Raw genomic sequence first — 19,849 nt, forward strand, 5'->3', positions numbered from 1 at the left:
GGATTATACAATGAATGGATATCTGGCTGACTGAAACCCGTACTCCCTGGCCCTAATTCCCTCTCTAGAACCACACAAATAAATTCAATCCCCCGTCCATGAAATGGGTCTTCAGATATTTAAGGTTAGCTATGAAGATACTATCAGGTTTTCCATTGCCCTGACATAGTATTCCCACTTCTTTAATTGTTCTAGAAATTCTTTGGACTTGTTCTGTTTCATTTAGCTTCCCGCCCAGCCTCGGCCACATCATCTGTTATTTCAGCTATGTTCTTACTGGTGCCGTGGTTTACACAACGGATTACCCTTCTCAATACTACTAGTATCAGCAAGGCCATACTCTTCACCTTTCTTGCTCTGCGTGAAATTTTCCAAGCTGGACTATTTCAAAATCAGTGTTCCCCAACCTAAAGTAGATTCTCTAAGGAATGGATATCCTGAGACAGATCCTGGGAACTGGGGGGGGGGGGGGGAGTCAAGAATGCTTTTATCCAACTTTTAATTTTCCTTTATAATTGCTCCCCACAGTGCCTTCTTGCACTTTTTTCTAACCCTCAACACAGTTTCTGCATTCTTCACTCTGAACTTGTGACTTGTACACATGCTTTACTGAAGTCATTCAACAAGTGTTTATTAAGTGGCTGCTATATGCCAGGCACTGGAGTTGTGAACAAAGGCAAATCCTTGCCCTCTGGAGCTTACAGTATATACACTGGGTGCTGATATGGGCTCTGACAAAAAATAAAGTAGGGCAAAGGGAAGAGAGAGTTGGTAGTGGTGGTGTATAAAAGCTAGCCAGGCAATGTCTCCCTGAGAAGTGATGTATAAGTATGTCTTGAAGGAACTATGGGAATAAACCTGTGGATATCTGGAGACAGAACGTTCCAGACAGAGAGATCAGCAAGTGCAAAGCCTGAGGAAGGAAGGAGGCCAGAGTGGCTGGAACAGAGTGAGCGAGAGGAGGGAGGTAGAAGGTGTGAGCAGAGAGGGAATGTTAGGCCAGATTGTGTAGCATGTGGGCCAGGTGAAGAAAGAGCTTCAAGAAGTGGGGCGTAAAGGAAGAACCGTATGAAATGCTGCTCGTGCTCGTGCTCACGGGAGGGAGATGAGGACTGAGGGTTGGCCTTTGGATTTGGGAATTTGGAGGAATGGGTGACATCCACAAGAGTCGTCTCATCGAGAGGTTAGGGACAGACGCTGATTAGACAGGAGCAGAGGAAGTGGAGACAGTGACTATATATAAAGGGTTGCGGAGAAAAAAAGGTCTAGCTGGGCGGGGGGTGGATTAGGGATTTTTTTTTTTTTTTTTTGGTGATGGGATAAACAGCATATTTTTAGCCGGCTAGGAATAATCCAGTAGAGGAAAAATTGTGACCCTTATTCTCCCTTAATATGTGTGTTTCCTTGATCCCATTCTTGCCTTGTATCTCCCACATCTTACTCCTTAATTAAGCCATTCTTCCTCCTGCATAATTCTAAACCATTGTGATATAAATAGCTTTGTTGTGCTCTTTTATGAGTCTGACAGGGACGAAATGTGATAAACTCCCTATAAACTAATTTCTTTTTTTTTTTTAAAGATTTTCTTTCTTTATTTATTCCCTCCAAAGCCCCAGTAGATAGTTGTCTGTCATAGCTGCACATCCTTCTAGTTGCTGTATGTGGGACGCGGCCTCAGCATGGCCGGGGAAGCGGTGCGTCGGTGCGCGTCTGGGATCTGAACCCGGGCCGCCAGCAGCGGAGCGCACGCACCTAACCGCCAAGCCACGGGGCCGGCCCATATAAACTAATTTCTCTGTCTAATAGCCCTTGAGTTCCTCCCCCTCCCCCAAAAAAGTCTTTCTAAAAAAATAGGATCCAAGTTATTCATCCACGTCGTCCTTGCTAGAGAGGTGTCAAAACAGAAACCGTAGCGTAAGTACCGACAGAGCTTACCTTTATATCTCACTAGCCATAATCAAAAACTTTTCTGAACCATATGCAAGAGAGAGAAAATCACTGGGATTAAGAAAATATCTTAACACAAGTGGAAATAGTGAAAGGGTATTTGCATGAGAAATCTTAAATGTGGTAAACAACACTGTTTTCCTGTAATAAAAGGTGAACTTTGCTGTCCAATGTGATTTGATGATAGCTTTGGCCAACACGTATGACAAAAATTCATATTATTTACTATCATAAATTTGTGGAACCGGGAACTGTCATTTTACCATTTTATTGAGGAAATCTAAAACATCCTCAATAAGTACAGAGAGAACATGTTTGTTCCTATGGGGCTTAGATAAAGGGCACATCAGCTGAGCTACTTTTGTAAATTTCATATAACTCCACATCTAATATAGAATTAAAAGTCTCTACTGCAAGATCCTTGAGGAAAACAAACGCTTTTTATTCTAAATCAGAGATTTTAAATTAGCAATGAAAAATATGTGATCAAAAGCTTAAAAATCCTAAAATGTATATGAATACAAATATTCCTGTTTTCAGTGACTATTAAAAGCTTATCATCTAGACATTTTAAAAAGTTATAAAAAGCGCCTTGCAGATTTCTCAACTTTTCCTGATACCATCTTAAATTCCTTTTGGAAGAGCACGAAAAAAGGATATTGTTGGTTTGACGGAATATAGGTCAGGCTCTTTATTTACGCAATGGAATGTGAGCCTTGCTGTTTACTCATCTGGTCCCTAAAGCAGATGTATGCTCCTTCTTCAGCTGCACAGAATCTTGGCATTTCCAGCACGTGTCCAAGATTCTAGCCAGTTACTGACAGCTATTCAGTTGAGACTGTTGCGATTTGAGATAATCAGGGGAATATGCTAATTGTCCTAGATTTTTCAGAGTTGTATCCCTGTATCAGAGTAGACCACCAAAAAGCAACAGGACATACTTGAAGTACATGTTCACTTCTTTCTCCTCAGAAATGCCCTCATTGAGTTAAGGTTTAAAATTTAGTCTCAGTTTATATTGAGGATTTGTGTAAAAAGGCCTTTGGAAAAATTTCTCTATCTTCTGTATTTTTACTTTTATTTATTTATTTATTTTTTCAGGTATACATCATTATATTTTGACTTCTGTATACACTACGGCATGGTCACCACAAAAAGTCTAGTTTCCATCCATCACCATACGAATATCCTCCTTTACCCTTTTTGCCCTCCCCCCATCCTCCTTCCCTTCTGGTAACCACCAGTCTGTTCTCCATATCTATGTGTTTGTTTGTTGTTGTTATTTTGTCTTCCATATATGAGTGAAATCATATGGTATTTGTCTTTTCCATCTGATTTGTTTCACTTAGCATAATACGCTCAAGGTCCATCCATGTTGTTGCAAATGGCAAGATTTCATCTTTTTTGTGACTGAGTAGTATTCCTTTGTGTATGTATACCACATTTTCTTTATCCATTCATCTGTCTGTGGGCAAGTTGTTTCCAAGTCTTGGCTATTGTAAATAATGCTGCAGTTAACATAAGAGTGCGTATATTTTTTTCAAATTAGTGTTTTCATGTTCTTTGGATAAATACTCAGCAGTGGAATAGCCAGATTGTATGGCAGTTCTATTTTTAATTTTTTGAGGAACCTCCATACTGTTTTCCATAGTGGCTGCACCAGTTTACATTCCCACTAGCAGTATACGAGGGTTCCCTTTTCTCCACATTCTCTCCAACACTTGTTATTTTTTGTCTTTTTAATAATAGCCTTTCTGATGGGCATGAGGAGACATCTCATTGTGATTTTGATTTGCATTTTCCTAATAGTGCTGTTGAGCATCTTTTCATGTGCCTGTTGGCCATCTGTATATCTTCTTTGGGAAAATGGCTGTTCAGATCCTCTGCCCATTTTTTAATCAGGTTATTCACTTTTTTGTTGTTGAGTTGTATGAATTCTTTATACATTTTGGAAATTAACCCCTTATCGGATGTATGATTTGCAAACATTTTCTCCCAGTTGCTAGGAAGTTTGTAGCAATACAGGCCTACCTTAAGAAATAAGAAAAATCTGAAATAAACAATCTAATATTACACCTAAAGGAATTAGCAATAGAAGAACAAATGAAGCTCAAAATCAGTAGAAGGAAGGAAATACTAAAAATCAGAGTGGAAATAAATGAAATAGAGACGAAAAAGACAATAAGTCAATGAAACTAAGAGCTGGTTCTTTAAGAAGATAAAAAAAATTGACAAACCTTTAGCTAGACTCACTAAGAAAAGGAGAGAAGGTTCAAATAAATAAAATCAGAAATGAAAGAGGAGAAATTGCAATGGATACCACAGAAATACAAAATATTATAAGAGAATACTGTGAAAAGTTATGCACCAACAAATTGTACAATCTAAAAGAAATGAATAAATTCCCAGAATCATACAACCTCCCAAAACTGAATCAAGAAACAATAAAGAATCTGAACAGACCCAACACTAGTAAAGAGATTGAAACAGCAATCAAAAACCTCCCAAAAACCAAAAGTCCAGGAACAGACAACTTCCCTGGTGAATTTTACCAAACATTCAAAGATTTAATACCTATCCTTCTCAAATTATTCCAAAAAAAATTCAAGAGGAAAGAATGCTTCCAAACTCATTTTACAAGGCCAACATTACCTGAGACCAAAACCAGACAGGACAACACAAAAAAAGGAAAATTACAGGCCAATATTGCTGATGAACATAGATGTAAAAATCCTCAACAAAGTATTAGCAAATTGAATACAACAATACATTAAAAGGATCAGACACCACAGTCAAGTGGGATTTATTCCAAGGATGTAAGGATGCTTCTATATCCGCAAATCAGTATGATACACCACATTAACAAAATGAAGAATCAAAATCATACAATCATCTTAATAGGTGGCAGAGAAAGCAACAAGATTCAGCACCCATTTATGATAAAAACTCTGAATAAAATGGGTATAGAAGAAAAATACCTCAACATAATAAAGGCTGTATATGACAGACCCACAGCGAACATCATACTCAGTGGTGAAAAACTGAAAGCTACCCCTCTAGGAACAGGAACGGGACAAGGATGCCCAGTCTCACCACTCCTATTTAACATAGTATTAGAAGTCCTAGCTAGAGCAATTAAGCAAGGAAGAGAAATAAATGGGATCTAAATTGGAAAGGAAGAAATAAAACTGTCACTATTTGCAGATGACATGATTTTATATATAGAAAACCCTAAAGAATCTACCAAAAACTGTTAGAAATAATAAATGAAAACAGTAAAGTTGCAGCGTACAAAATCAATGTACAAAAATCAGTTGTATTTCTATACACTAACAATGAAATAGCAGAAAGAAAAATCAGGAAAACAGTACCATTTATGATCGCAACAAAAAGAATAAAATACTTAGGAATAAATTTAACCAAGGAGGTAAAGACCTGTACACTGAAAACGATAAGATATTGTTGATAGAAATCGAAGAAGATGCAAAGAAATGGAAAAATATTCTATGTTTATGGATTGAAAGAATTAACATAGTTAAAATATCCATATTGCCTAAAGCAATCTACAGATTCAGTGCGATCCCCATCAGAATCCCAGAGGTATTTTCATGGAATTAGATGAAAGAATCCTAAAATGTATATGGAACCACAGAAGGCCTCAAATAGCCAAAGCAGTCCTGAGGAAAAAGGAACAAAGCTGGAGACATCACACTCCCCCTGATTTCAAGATATACTACAAAGACACAGTAATCAAAACAGCATGGTACTGGCAGAAAAGTAGACACACAGATCAATGGAACAGAATCGAGAGCCCAGCAATAAACCTACACAGCTAGTATTTGGCAAAAGAGCCAAGAACATACAATGGAGAAAGGAAAGTCTCTTCAATAAATGGGGTTGGGAAAACTGGAGAGCCACATGCAAAAGAACGAAAGTAGACCATTATCTTACACCATACACAAAAATTAACTCAAAATGGATTAAAGACATGAATGTAAGACCTGAAACCATAAAACTCATAGGAGAAAATATAGGCAGTAGGCTCCTTGACATGGGTCTCAGCAGTATCTTTTTAAATATGTCTCCTCACTCAAGGGAAACAAAAGAAAAAATAAACAAATGGGACTACATCAAACTAAAAAGCTTCTGTAAGGCAAAGGAAACCAAGAACAAAATGCAGAAACAACCTATCTTCTGTATTTTTAGATTTGTACTAACTACAGTTTACATCCCTCATTTAGAGAACTGGGTCAAAAATTCCTTCTAGCAATTAGAATCAAGAAAATGTGGTGGTAGTTTTGATTTCTCCAGACCATCTTGTGTTTTCCTTTTTCAAAGATGAACACTATCGCCCATTGTGTTTCCATTACTACTCTTCCTTGAATAGAGTTCAAAATTTGTCCAATCATAGTACTTCTCCCCAGTAACTGATAAAACATGTGCCCATTTTTCTAAATAGTTTTTCTTTTCAAAACTCATTTTAAACTGCCACATTTTATATGTTCAGACTTTAAAAGATTCAGTCTTTTGAATCAAATGCTTCTAAATAAATAGAAATAAAAATAAATATAAATTAATATAATGAATTGGTATATGACTCCAAGCAAGTAATGTGACCATTTTAAGTTTTGATTTCCTCATTGTAAAGTTGAGTAACAACAGACTCCACCTCATGGGGTTACTACAAGATTTAAAGGAGATATTATCTGTAAACCCTCTCAGCCCTGTGCCTGTAAGTTCTCAGTAGGTGTCAGCAGCTACGGTGCTGAGCCAGGCACTGTGCTGGGCATGGCATATGGAGAGGAGAGACATTCTGTTCTCTGCCTTCAAAGAGCTTACATTATAGTGTCTTTTAAGATGCTCATTCTGTGGAAGCCCTCTAAAGGGGGAGGGATATTGAACTTGGGAAATAAATTGAAGATCATGTATCCCAATTTACTTCCCCTTATAGGAATACCATTTTTACAGAACTAATAGCTAGACATTAAGCCCATGATTTTATGTCCTTGTTAGTGGGAGTGATATGGGAAAGAGTGCAGACTCTGAAGTCGACCAGATCTGGATTTTCTTCTTCATTCTTCTACTGTGTGACCTCAAGAACCTCTCTGAGTCTCAGGTTCCCCATCTCTAAAATAGCATGATGGCATCTCTCATGCTTGGTTGCCAGATGGTTGAATGAGATGCTACACATGAGCACCCACTGTGTGTGGCACACCACTGGCTCACTGCAAATGTTAATTTTCTTCAAATAAAAGAGCAACTCATTTTTTGGACATCTGTGATTGCTAGGACAGTTTTCTTAATTCTCAAGTTAAAACAGTCTCTATATAAATTTTACCAGTTCATGGTGCTTAAGACTCTTCAACGCAATGCTCTTTAAAACAGCAATGTAACCGTATATAAAGTCACTCTGTTATCTTCGTTGAGCATATATGATCATTGTAAATTCATCCAAGGATCCTCTCATCTAACCGTCATTTCTCTATCTAGTCTGCAGACATCCCATTCAAGATTCTCTAAACGCTTTGTTGAAAGGAAGATATATTACATCTTATTTATCTTTTCCACTAAACTACGAATTAATAAGATTTAGTGAGACTGGTTTGATACAATTTCATGTTGAATCCTTACAGGCTCCTAATGATTCATGTAGTGTATACAAAATCAGTTTTTCTATAAGATGGAAGAAGGTGAATCTGATACCCTAAACTATTTCATAACTTTAAATTTTATGTACATTCATTCAAACTAAATTGTTATTTGTGGATGGAATTATAACAGTAAATCAGTAAACTGAAAGGTCAAATCAGATAAAACTCTGCACAGTTTACTCAGAATGTGAATTGGACATCTAGACTACTGCTAAAGAGTTCCCCGGAAGAAGAAGGCAAAAACAAGAGATTTAGATCTAAGCCCTAGTTATTTGCCAAAATTTATCTCTGTGATTGTTTAGCTTAACTTTAATTTCCCTGTTCATCATCATTCACTCATTGAGTCAGTTATTTTTCTAATATCTAGTGAGTACTTACCTGTGTGAGCTTTATTATTATCCCTGGGAATGTAAAAATGAATACACATGATCCCTCATCTCAAAGAATTTACTGCTCAGTAAGGCAAAGAGACAGATATATGAATAACTGCAAGTCTTCTTTAAAATAAAAACCTGAATAAAATTATGTGAAAGCATAGAGGATTGCAGACAGAAGCCTGCCTAGAGGTCAGGTTTTCTTCCTAGAGGAAGCCAGTTTTGAGCTTAACTTGAAGGACCTGTGGGAGGAAGAGAAAAAGAGAATGGGCAGTCCCAGAGGAACAGATTTAACAAAGACCTCCCATGGGGTGGGGAGCAGTTCTGTATGGTTGGAGCGCAGGGAACGTTGTAGAGACGGAGGAGAAGTTAGCTTAGTTGTAAATGGCCTTGAATAGCTCACTAAGGAACTCAAACAATTTTCTCTTGGCAAATGAATAAGTGGCTCAGATGATTCCCATGTTGAGGACATTTGTGAAGGATGGATTAGACCCATGTGGAGGCCTGTCTGCCGGGTATGGCAGTGGTCCAGGTAACATAAGGAGGAAGCTTGAAAAAAATCAGGGACAATGGAATTAGAGAGGTTGGGACAGATTTTAAAATCATTCCTAAGGGATAGTTAATAACAGAACTCGTTAACCATTTGCATGTGCCTGGAGTGGTTGGTGAAGAGGGAGAGAAGGGGTTCAAAGGGTAAATGGTCATGTTCTTAACCAAGGCCCAGGTGGGCGCGAGGAGAACACTGTCCACGAGGATCTGGAGTCGGGGGAAAGGTCAGAGCTCAAGGTATGGATCTGAACGTCTTCAGCATGGAAACGATAGTTGGAATTATAAAGGGGGGATTTCCTATGGATACCACAGAGTCAAGATTAGAGCCCTGGGGGAAAAATAACATTTGAAGGGAAGTTTAATAAATGAGAAGCAGCACAAGAGATTAAGGAAGCATGTCTAGGAACATAGTTGGAAAACTCACAAGTTCTCTGAGGACCAAAGGATAAGAAAAGTTAAAGAATTAGGGACTAGTTAACTAACCACGTCAGTCATTAGCATGGTGGAGGAAAGCAAGGACTCAAAAGCACGGTGGATTTGCCAGTTAGGAAAGAACTGACAACTTTTTGACTCAACAGAGAGGTTGACGTGACTGATGATTTGCGTGTGTGTGAATTTTTTGTTTTGTTTGCTCTAAAATGAGAACATAGCCGTGTACATCCATACCCATCTTTCCTCATCGATAGGCAGTACAAAACTATGGGGAAAAGTTTTTTTCTGAGGTAGCTCATTCATGAATTATAATTCTACATCTATAGAATCTTAGACAGTCATTAAAGAGATTCAGACTGTAAGAAACTGATTGGATTGTTTGAAATGTGTTTTCTTTCATAAGAAAACACATTTCAAATGTGTTTTCAAATATGAAAGAGAACAAATGATTCTTCTCTTTTCACCCATGTATACTCCACACAAATAGTTTCAGGAAACACTGATATACATCATCCCTGCTTATTGGCTTTATGTTCATGAGAAGAATATATTTGTGGTTTTTAGAACATAGACATAGAATATGTATGTCTAATTGCCACAGAATCCTAGATTTTGAACTATGAATATTCCTCAAAATTCAGCCCATATTGTTGATAGAAGGGGCAGGCTTGCATGGTGCATTACAGTGAAGTGAGTGAACTAGGGAGTGTGTAAGGCCCCACAGCCCAGGGAGTGGGGCAGGGCCCTCTGACTGTGCAGCAAGCCCTTCTTCAGCTCTTAACATCCATCACTGAGCCACATTCCTGTCACGTCAGGAAACTCCAAGGTTTTTTAAAAGCTTGGTTTCCTTCGAGTCAAGAGTTACTTTGCGCTCATTCTGATTGTTCTCCGTAACCATTTGAGGTGCAAATGCAATGCTCTCTCTGAAAAAGTCGGAGGTTGTCAGGAACGAAATTCAGAAATTCAACTTGAAGTCTGAAACATGTGCCTGAGGAAACTTAAGTTCTTTTCACTTGAGGTAATGGTGAGGGACATTTTGGTTGATTCTTTCCATTATATTTTCAGGCGGTTTGTGGTTTTGTCTCTGTGTATTTTAAAGCATTGAGTTTATAAAGGAGAGAAGACAGAGCCAGGAACAAACTCCTCAAATCACCTTTCATTCCACAAGGCATCTAATACTTCTGTCTTTACCTGGTGAGAGACTCACAACTCTCCTAGTCCTAACCAGCCTTTGTCCAGATTCTCCCCCACCCGCATCGTGTGTTTGTGTGTGTGTGTCTTTTTTTGCTTTTCTCTTTTGGGGTAAAAAATTGTAAATTGGTAAGCAGACATGATGGTGGTGTGTTTTGGTGAAGTACACCGTGAACTGGTAACAATGATAATTATGTCTAGTCTTAGCTTATTGTTAGAAGATCCATCTCTGCTGTGTCGAGACCTCAGACGTGTGACATCCCAGGGCCGGGTTGCACCTCAGTCTCTCCCTGGCCGTAGACTCCAGTGAGGAATCAGGCTGCTCCCAGCAAGCCGAGTTGGAGCCAGCAGGAAATGAATCTGTCTGCCACAGATACTTATTTAGACCAAATTATTAATGTTTTGTGGCAGAAAAGTGGCTCCCTTTCTCATTCGATTGAATGATGAGGGCGTATCTGTTTTCTTGATAAGATTGTGGCCAGCCTGGCGTTTGCTCTAGAAGGTAGATAAAAATTATTCGGCCTGCAGGCTCCAGGGACGTCTGGTTTCTTTTCTCTGTATCTGTGCCAGAGTGTATCTCCCTTATTCATCTCACAAACTGTCTTTAAACTTAATCACACTGAACTTTCTGTATATGTTTGCCTGACAATAAATGGGTCTGGGGCGAGGGAGGGACAGTGCAGAGAAAATAGATCTTTATTAGGAGAGAAATAGGAAACCACCCTCTTTGTTTAGAGTAATCCCTGGTATAAATGAAGCCAGTTCTATTAAGGACAAAAATTTGAGAAACTTTTCATTTGTTTTAAAATATACCAAAATAAAAATAATAATTGGAGTTTAACCTAGTTTGAACAAATTCTGTGATAAAAAGTATTTTTCATTCTGTCACTTACCTTTGTCTTCTCTATAATATAAACCTTAAAAATAGTCTCATTCTCCTGGACTCTAATTTTCTATGTTTAACAACTTACTTCTAAGCGTAAACCTTAAAACCAAATGAAGTTAGGGGCCGGCCCCATGGCTTGGCGGTTAAGTGCATGCACTCCGCTACTGGCGGCCCGGGTTCAGATCCCGGGTGCGCACTGATGCACCACTTGTCCAGCCATGCTGAGGCAGCATCTCATGTACAGCAACTAGCAGGATGTGCAACTATGATGTACAACTATCTACTGGGGCTTTGGGGGAAGGGGGAGAAAAAAGGAGGAGGATTGGCAATAGATGTTAGCTCAGGGCCGGTCTTCCTCAGCAAAAAGAGAGGAGGATTGGCATGGATGTTAGCTCAGGGCTGATCTTCTTCACACACACACACACAAAAACAAATGAAGTTGTTACAACTTAGAACATGTGCATGGAAGGAATAAAAAATCCATTTAGATGTATTGAAATTTATTTAGTTTTTTTTAAGGTTATATTTACAACTTTTTTAGTAGATAAATTTAGTACGAGTTTTTTGAAAGTAAATTTAAATTTAAGCTTTCATACTTAAGGATGTCTTATTTTCCTCTGGTCATTTTTGCACAGGACCTAGAAAATAATTTCGCCTGAGGGATAATCTCAGAGTCCTATTCCTCACCAAGTGCTTCACTTCTTATCCTGTAGGTGGTTGTCTGTGACATCACAAAGTCTGTCATTACCAATTAACGGTGTCACACTTCTTTCCTTCGATAAGCTTGAATTTCAGATTTTACATTCTTTCCAGCATTACTTTCCATCTGTATGGACAACCTGCTGAATAAGCACGTTGAGTGGTGCAATATGACGAGGTTTGCAATATCCGAGAATCTTACACTCTTAGAAATTTTGAGCTGTAAAGCACTGCCTATCTGGAAGTCAGTCTTGTGGCCTCCCTAACCTTCCAGACACAGCTGTGGAGCCTGAGGTATGTGGGAGGTGGGGAGGGAGAGAGAAGCCTGTGGCAGCTGGAATTACTGCCTCCAAGTCCAGGAACTCTATTCCTTGAGCTTGAACTGAACTCAGAGTTATTGCTCTAATTGAAGGCCCGTTGGAATTACTTACTGATCTGGTTTTCCCCTCTAGAGAAGACAGAAATTATTAAAAGAAGGTAGAGACTCAAGGCAGGCATGCTGGCACTGGCAAGAAGTGATCACATCTGCCACCCTAGATAGAAACAAAACTTATAAAGTGGATGCAATGTAAAGTAAATATAGCAAAGCACGCAGTGTTGGGTCACTGCATGGGCACGCTGCCATGTACATCTTAGGAGGCCTTGAGGGTGGCCCTGTATCAGCACATTACCATAGTGACGTATGCAGCGAGGGATATACGAAGACTGGTCCTTGAAGGGAGCAAGTTCCCCTTTTCTGGAAATCACACGTTCTTCATCTTACTCTTTCTGACCATTGCCAGAGCAAAACTATGCTTATGACAGGAATTGTTTTGCTCAAATTGGTCCCCTGCTCTGTTTGCCAAACCTGAGTCCATGTGTCTTCTGGTCATTTCCTATAATTAAATTCTCCCTTAAAAGATAAAGAACACCTCGTGTTCTTTGATTACTTTTGGTCCTTCATTTAAGAGATAAGTATATACTTTTGAAATTTATTCAGCATAGTTTTGTTTCTGAAGTTTCATAGACAGTAAAAGATAGTACAGCAAAATAGTAATATAAACATCAAATCTCATAGCCATTGCATACCATTTAGAACCCTCCTCTTCTGTCTAAAAAATAATGCTACATTTCCTGTTTTCTAGTCTCTGCTTTCTGTGTTGTTTTTCCAAAATCACTACAAGTGATGAGTGAAGAGCTTTATTTTCATTATTATATGATTTGGTTTTGTCCATATTTTCCTTCTGTTAACATAGATTGCTGACTGGAAGTTGCAGATGTTAGAATAAGCTTATCAAAGATGTCATCTGAAAATTTTTACTTCCCTTTGTAGTTCTCTAATAGGAAATCTTGATTAACAGATACCCCGGCAGTGCCCTTTGTGTGACTGCAGCCACATTAAAAAGAACGCATTTTATGGATCATGCACGAGCGCTATGTCTCTGCCCGCCGTCCACAGGCCCTACCCTAACTGGGGGTTAAACTCAAGTGCGGGCAAAAGTTGGAAGCCAAGGACTATCTTCTTCAGCCCAGCCGTGGTCTCCTCTCTCTTCATGTGACTGCTGTCTCTATAAATGAAGAATTGTCCCTCATTTTACTCTCCTCCTCCTCTTCAAGCAAAAATGATATATTTCTCGTTTTTATTTGTTGCTTGAAATATTATCGCTACCATGCCTTTTCACTTAAAGCCTTTGATGTCTGGTTGTGAAGTGAACATCTTTTTCCTACTCAGTTTAAGAAATTTTAAGCATCTTTGAATGAAGGTGGAAGCAGGAGGGAGAGGATGGAGTACGTACAAGTAGTTACTTAATAGGCCTAACCTTGTAGCTGACGAGCTCTGCCACCATCGCCTAGATGGAGAGCCCGAGTGAAGATGCTCATATTGACAGCTGGCCCGGGACGTCTCCATCCCAGCTTAGCCTTCACTATTTTTCTCATTTCTGGCAATTCTGGCAGCATATCTCGCCTCCAGGGACACATTCTTTTTTCCTGCCTCAAGTGTGGAAAAATTTCTTGTTGCCAGAGTTTGGTTGAAATAACATTGGCCTTTGGAAGAGGCAACATTTGCTAGGAAGCTAGGAGGGGTGGGACTCACAAAGTGCCTAAGTGAGCAAGTTTTTGTGCTTTGGGATTGTGACCCCAGTGTTTACGCCATCGGGCAGAGACGGGTGAGGAAGAGTGGTTGTCCAGGGGCGCTGTGTGGCTGCCCAGGCTGAGCTTCCAGGAGAACACCTTGGTTCCAGGGTGCTGTTTCTCAAAGTGTGGCCCACTGGCCCCCTGCATCAGATTCTCCTGGGCGCTGCTGGTAAATGCATCCCAGAGGGACTAAACCAGAATCTAGAAGAGTGGGCCTGGAGGACTACATCTTAACAGGATGTTAGGATGCAGTGACTAACTCACCCCACTCACATACATTAGAACCTGAAGGGTAAACCAGAGAGCCGGTTTGAACTTTGACCTCAAGTAGTGTGGATCCTATGGCAGCAGAAGGGAGCCATGTTTATAGTTCTTTCAGCTCACCGTGGTGTTCCTTGACTCTAGCGTGGCCTGTGCATATGTCACTCTGTATATAGCTCTCTTCTTTCGCCCCCATTTCCCCTTCCAAGAAAAGTCTGGAAAATTAAGATTTGTCTTTGAAACAAGGTTCAGCTGTCCACCTGCTCCAGAAAGGTTTCCACAACCCCTACCCACCAACCCCAGGAGCCTCCTCTGAGACACAGCTGGACCTCTACAGACCTTGGTGGCTGTGCTTAATGCACCATTGTAATTTACTTGCTTCTGTGTGTCTCTCTCCTGTTAGACGTTGAATTTAATTGTCCTTATAAAATTGAGCCAAAGCCCAGCGCCAGACATGGAGTTACTGCTCCATAAATGATTGTCAAGTGAATGGATGAGCCGAAAGATCTTGGGCGGCTTCCTTGACGCACGCTCTCCTTGGTTTTCGTCATCTCTGCCATAAGGAATGGCTGAATTTGTTTTTGTGTAAAATTAAATATGTGTGTATTACACTTGGCTTCCTATGATCCTTACAAAAATGTGTTTTAAGAACAAAATAAATAGGAGAGTGAGAAAATTAAGATGCTTTAGTGATCTAAATACTTGGGAAGGACGTTTTTTTAAATGTCACGGAATACTTTAAAGAGCGCCAAGTAAATTGAAGAGGGGATCTACTGGATTTTGGCTAAGTGCTAAAAAAAAAGTTTCCTTAATTCCTTGTCCAAATACTTCAACTTAAATTTACTGGTAGCTATTTCAGAGGAAGATGGGGACTCTGCAGTCCTTGGTTTGTTATAAAGAAAATGTTTTTGTCTTCAAATGTTTGGAGGAAGGATTAAAGGCAATTTATGGCTTGGGTGGAAAGTAATAAAAGTGGAAACAATGGAGCATCTTCTAAATTGTCATCATTTTCTGGAATTAATAACAATATCAACCCAGCAGGCATTTATGTCCAAAAGGAATTTCTTTGATTTGTCATGCTTTAATGTAAAGTGTGACATCAATCTTGTAGCTGCTGTAGTGGATTATTTGTTTTATTCTATTGCTTAAAAACAGGGATTCATTCAGCCATATAGGAGATGAATTCTATCATTAGATCTTTTGCCACTGGGCTCGAAAAATATATTTATAATTCATTTCTCTCAGGAAATAGGCTTTAAGATCTACATAAAAAGTTTTTTATTAAGATAAGTCACAGCCTTTTTAGTTTCCCCAGAAATACTCCATTTTTAATTTCCAAGGAAAATCACAATACTAAAAAATAAATTAACCCAGGGTTATTTTCCTTCTTATGGCAAACCTTTTTAGTAATAAAAATACCGTTTTACTGATTTCTTACTATTTATTTAATGAAAATAATTATACATAACTTTATAGTATTTTATAATTTATAAAGAACTTTTTAAATATTTTTTTAATTTTTGCCATAACTTTGTGTAGTAATAATAGTAACACTATTATATATTCTTGAGCCCTTTTATTATTTGAGGACATTTCAAGAATCAGTGGTATGAGGACATTACCCAAGGTCAAATAGCAGAGCCAGAACTTATCTCCAAGTAACATCCTCTTTTAACTGTATCTCTGGTAAATTCAATTCTACGTTCCTTGGAGTGTGTGTTTAAAAAAAAAAATCCTGGAAGTGTTGAAACATTATTATTGCTCACTCTCTATTTTCTGGTCTCAATTAAATGATTGGTTCCCATGCTTGGATGAAGCTCAGCTTTTTAAAACCTGCCCAAATATTCATTGCAAATGACTTTCAGGCATGGGTGAGTGTGCTGTGGAAGAGTGAATCTGAAATTAGTTTAAATAAGTGTATGAGTTTTTATATGGTACCATTTATTTAATTATTTTAATACGTCTGATTTCTGTAGGGGAGCCAATCTCAGTACCCTCACCTGAAAGTGAGGGCTGTTTCTTTCCTTTCTTGTGTATAAGACTCCTTTACTATAGGATGCAATGTATACACAGAAATATTAATGTGTTTTTAGACTATCCCATTTGACATCCTTTGCTCCCAGGGTGAGAATCCCTGGATGAATTAGTCTCTAGTCTCTGTGTTTTCAAATCAAGTGTCAGATAACGTTCCTGTGTATGTGATATTATTTCCTCCAATAATACAAATCCCTCATGAGTTGGCACTTACTCACGTACTGTGAGGCGGCCTGCGGTGATCTTTGTAAGTCTTTGTTTAAACACACGTTGCCTTTTCCCCAACCAGAGTGAAAGAAGCCGAAGAGATGTGTAGGCAGAAGAAGGGAAAATCTCTTTATAAAATAAAACCAAGACATGACTCTGGAATTGTAAGTATTTAACTTTTCTTTTTTTTAACTTGTGATTTTCTTTCACTTTTAAACACTGTTTTCACTGTATATACCAACTCACATCATAATGTTTTAATTATTTTTTCTCTTATGTTTGAATGAGTGATGAGCTCTGACTTAAAGAATCTGCTTTTTCTTAGGCCTTTAATCAAGCCCAAAAGGCTAGGAGGATCTCAGTATTCAGCATTTGAAGCTTAAAATTTAGATAACTCTACAAAGGGAATGCATGTATGTGGATGCGTGTGTGTTGGCGGGAGTTGGGGGCCGTCTTTCACCTTCTTCATTACACACGATTGAAGCACAGGGCTGCATTTGAACCCGGAGTGGCTATTATAATTGGATTAGCCCATTGGGATCTAAAACATGGTGGGAAATGCCAAGCACGGTGTTGGCCTTTGCTCAGACCAGGGGCTCAGACCTGATTTGTACCCATAAATGGCTCTACAGAGTTGGCTGTTTACCAGCTGTCAGGCAATAGACTGAGTTTAGCAAGCTAATCTTGTTTCTTCCTTGCCCACTTCTTCCTTTAAAATAAAGACCGAGTTGTGCACCCTGGGAGGGGAGGGCTTGGTGAAAATGATGAGTTTTCCCTTGTGATATTGTCAATGTTTTGATGAATGATTTGAGGGATTATCACTTGGTGCCACAGAGTAAGTAAACTTTTAAATGAAAAGTTGAGTTAGGCCTTAAAATAGAAGCACTTTGAATTGCATTAGTCTAATATTATCTAAATGGAAAAGATATTAAAATAACCCAAATTGGGATATGATTAAACAGCCCTATTGAGGAAAAGTTAGGAATTACATCTTCATTTAAAAGATATTTTCCTTTGAGTTTCTCTGTATCAAAATTAATCTTATCAAATGACAAGTATTCTGTTATGGTTTAGTTTATTTTCTGTCTTTTTGATTCAAGTACAGTCTTAAAGGGGTATTGAATGAGGAGGAATAATTATTTATTAGTTAACCTCAATCATGCTATTTTAAGGATGGAAGAGAATTGAATCACATTAACCATGAAGCAGCCGGTTCAGTTTTTGTATTTGTGTATTTGTGCACAGGCTTGAGAACGAGAAAAGTGAGTTGGCCCCCATTCACGTCATTAGAAGCTAAATTTTAAACAGCTTTTTCTTCTGAAAAATATTTGATGATTTGTCTTGGAGAAAATTCTAAAAGATAAAACAGATTCTACGTATATTATTTTCCTTTATGAGCTGGTAGATCTTTACATTTTCCCAAAGAATTGGATCCAAAGGAAAAGATCTTGTTTGGGCTATTCTTAACTCCATCCATTTTTAAAAGTTCTTCTAACTACGACTCTTATCTGGTGCATTTATTTCAGAAAGCAAAAATAAGCATGAAAACCTGAACAATGAAAAGCGGAATGAAAATGAGTCGCTGCGGCTACTTCCACAAAATTCAGCTGACCGGAGGGCGGGAAAGAAACTACATTGTTTTTATCATCTTTCTTCTTGACGTCTTGCATAATCTTTGTGTTTTCTGGACAGTTCACTGATTGTTGAATTTCACTGTACATTCATATAAAAATGTAAAAGCAGTAGACCAGTGGAAAATTTGACACCTTTTCTTTTTTGTCAAGTTTATGGTATTATGCCGATAGACCAAAACAGCATGTTATAAGAGGCAGTATCTGCATTCATTCTGAACATGCTAAACATTAACCTAAAGTTTACTTTTGTGACAATATTCCTTATCACAGCAAAACATGTCCCATTCCACCGACAACCAGTACTCCACACCACGGTGTTTAGATTATGGTTACAATGTTATTTCTAGTGAATTGTTTATATCAGTTTCACATCTACAATGTAAATTTTCTATTTTAAAATTTAAGTACCATTTATATATCATGACCAAGGCTTTCCCAACTGTTGGGTTGCTCTCCATAGCTATATATTTGTGAAAGAAGATAGTCATTTTTTTTACACAAGTCAGATAATCAATAGAAAAATATATAGCAGAAGGAAAACTCTTCCCTATAGATCATTTAATATAGGCAGGAGCCAGTTTTAAGTTTAATGAAGGCTTTTATCAGATTGTGTCCTTTGAGACTCTACATAAAACTAACCTACAGCAAAGGTAAATTCAACTAAAGATGTGCCACTCTATAACATTTACCAGTGCCCTACCCAAAAATATGACCCAGTGTTTCGAAGGAATTTAAATAAATGATGCTCATAAAATTGCCAAACATTAAATATTGGCAAAAAAAAAAATAAGTTTTTTGGATGGATTGGCATCTCTCTAGACCCTCGTAATTAAACATGCCTGCCTGAGTATTTTGACATGATTGGGGCTGGCTTTATGTCTTCTGGCAGGTGACTCAAAGCTGTAAAAGGGGTATGTAATGATTCATCATCTGAAGGAGACTAGGAAAGCATTTTATTTTACTTTACTTTGAGAGGAAAAAAAAACAGCCTCTCTCTCACTCTTTCTGAGAGTACTTTCAAGTCAGCTCATGATGCATTGTGATGGTTTTATCTAACATTAATAGTTTTTTTTTTTTAATTCTTTTAATGTTATTTTTTGGGGGTTATGGTTGTGGATAAATAGAATTTCTTGCTATTGCAAACCAATTCTGGAAAGCAACTTAAAAAGAACATGTTCTGAATCATAACTATGTTTGTATTTATGTAAAATATGATCTCTTACCTTTTAGTTTGTAGTTTAAGAGCAAAGAAACAGTAGTGGGTTTTTGGTTGTTGTTTTGTAGTCTTCCTGTCCCCTTCAGTCTCTTCAACGTGTATATTACCATTCTCCAATGAAATAATAGGGCATTTAACAAAGATCGCTATGTGCAATACTGTATTTAGTGTTTCTATTTCAATTTTTCTAGGATGTTAATTTATATGAAAATAAAATGAATAATAAAAGAGTTTTGTGGTTATTGTGTGCATATTGCCTAAGGATACTTACAAAATGCAGCCATCATATTTTAACACTGAGAGGAAATAAGTTAGATTGTCCATGTCTGAAGATTTTTAAAAGTTCTTATTTCGGGGCCAACTAGGCGGGGTAGCGGTTAAGTTCGCATGCTCTGCTTCGGCGGCCCAGGGTTCACGGGTTCGGATCCTGGGTGCAGACAGACGCACCACCTATCAAGCCATGCTGTGGCGGCGTCCCATATAAAGTAGAGGAAGATGGGCACAGATGTTAGCCCAGGGCCAATCTTCCTCAGCAAAAAGGGGGAAGATTAGCATCAGATGTTAGCTCAGGGCTAATCTTCCTCACACATACACACAAAAAAGTTCTTATTTCAGACTTGACAACTGTTAACAACTGTTAACAGTTGTCAACA

General features: G+C 38.3%; 1 protein-coding gene across 1 annotated transcript in view; it reads left to right on the plus strand.

Moving 5' to 3' along the window:
- FMN2 (formin 2) overlaps positions 1–19,426 on the plus strand; it is a 346,386-nt gene extending 326,960 nt beyond the window's left edge. The window contains exons 17-18 of the mRNA XM_087424460.1: positions 16,429–16,510; positions 17,873–19,426. Coding sequence (XP_087280586.1) covers positions 16,429–16,510; positions 17,873–17,899 — 109 coding nt within the window. The 3' untranslated portion in view covers positions 17,900–19,426. The remainder of the gene's footprint in view (positions 1–16,428; positions 16,511–17,872) is intronic.
- The last annotated feature ends 423 nt before the right edge of the window (positions 19,427–19,849 follow it).

The sequence above is a fragment of the Ceratotherium simum genome, chromosome 36 (assembly GCF_057802395.1).
Source record: "Ceratotherium simum simum isolate JZ-2026a chromosome 36, ASM5780239v1, whole genome shotgun sequence".
NCBI classification, from domain to species: Eukaryota; Metazoa; Chordata; class Mammalia; order Perissodactyla; family Rhinocerotidae; genus Ceratotherium; species Ceratotherium simum.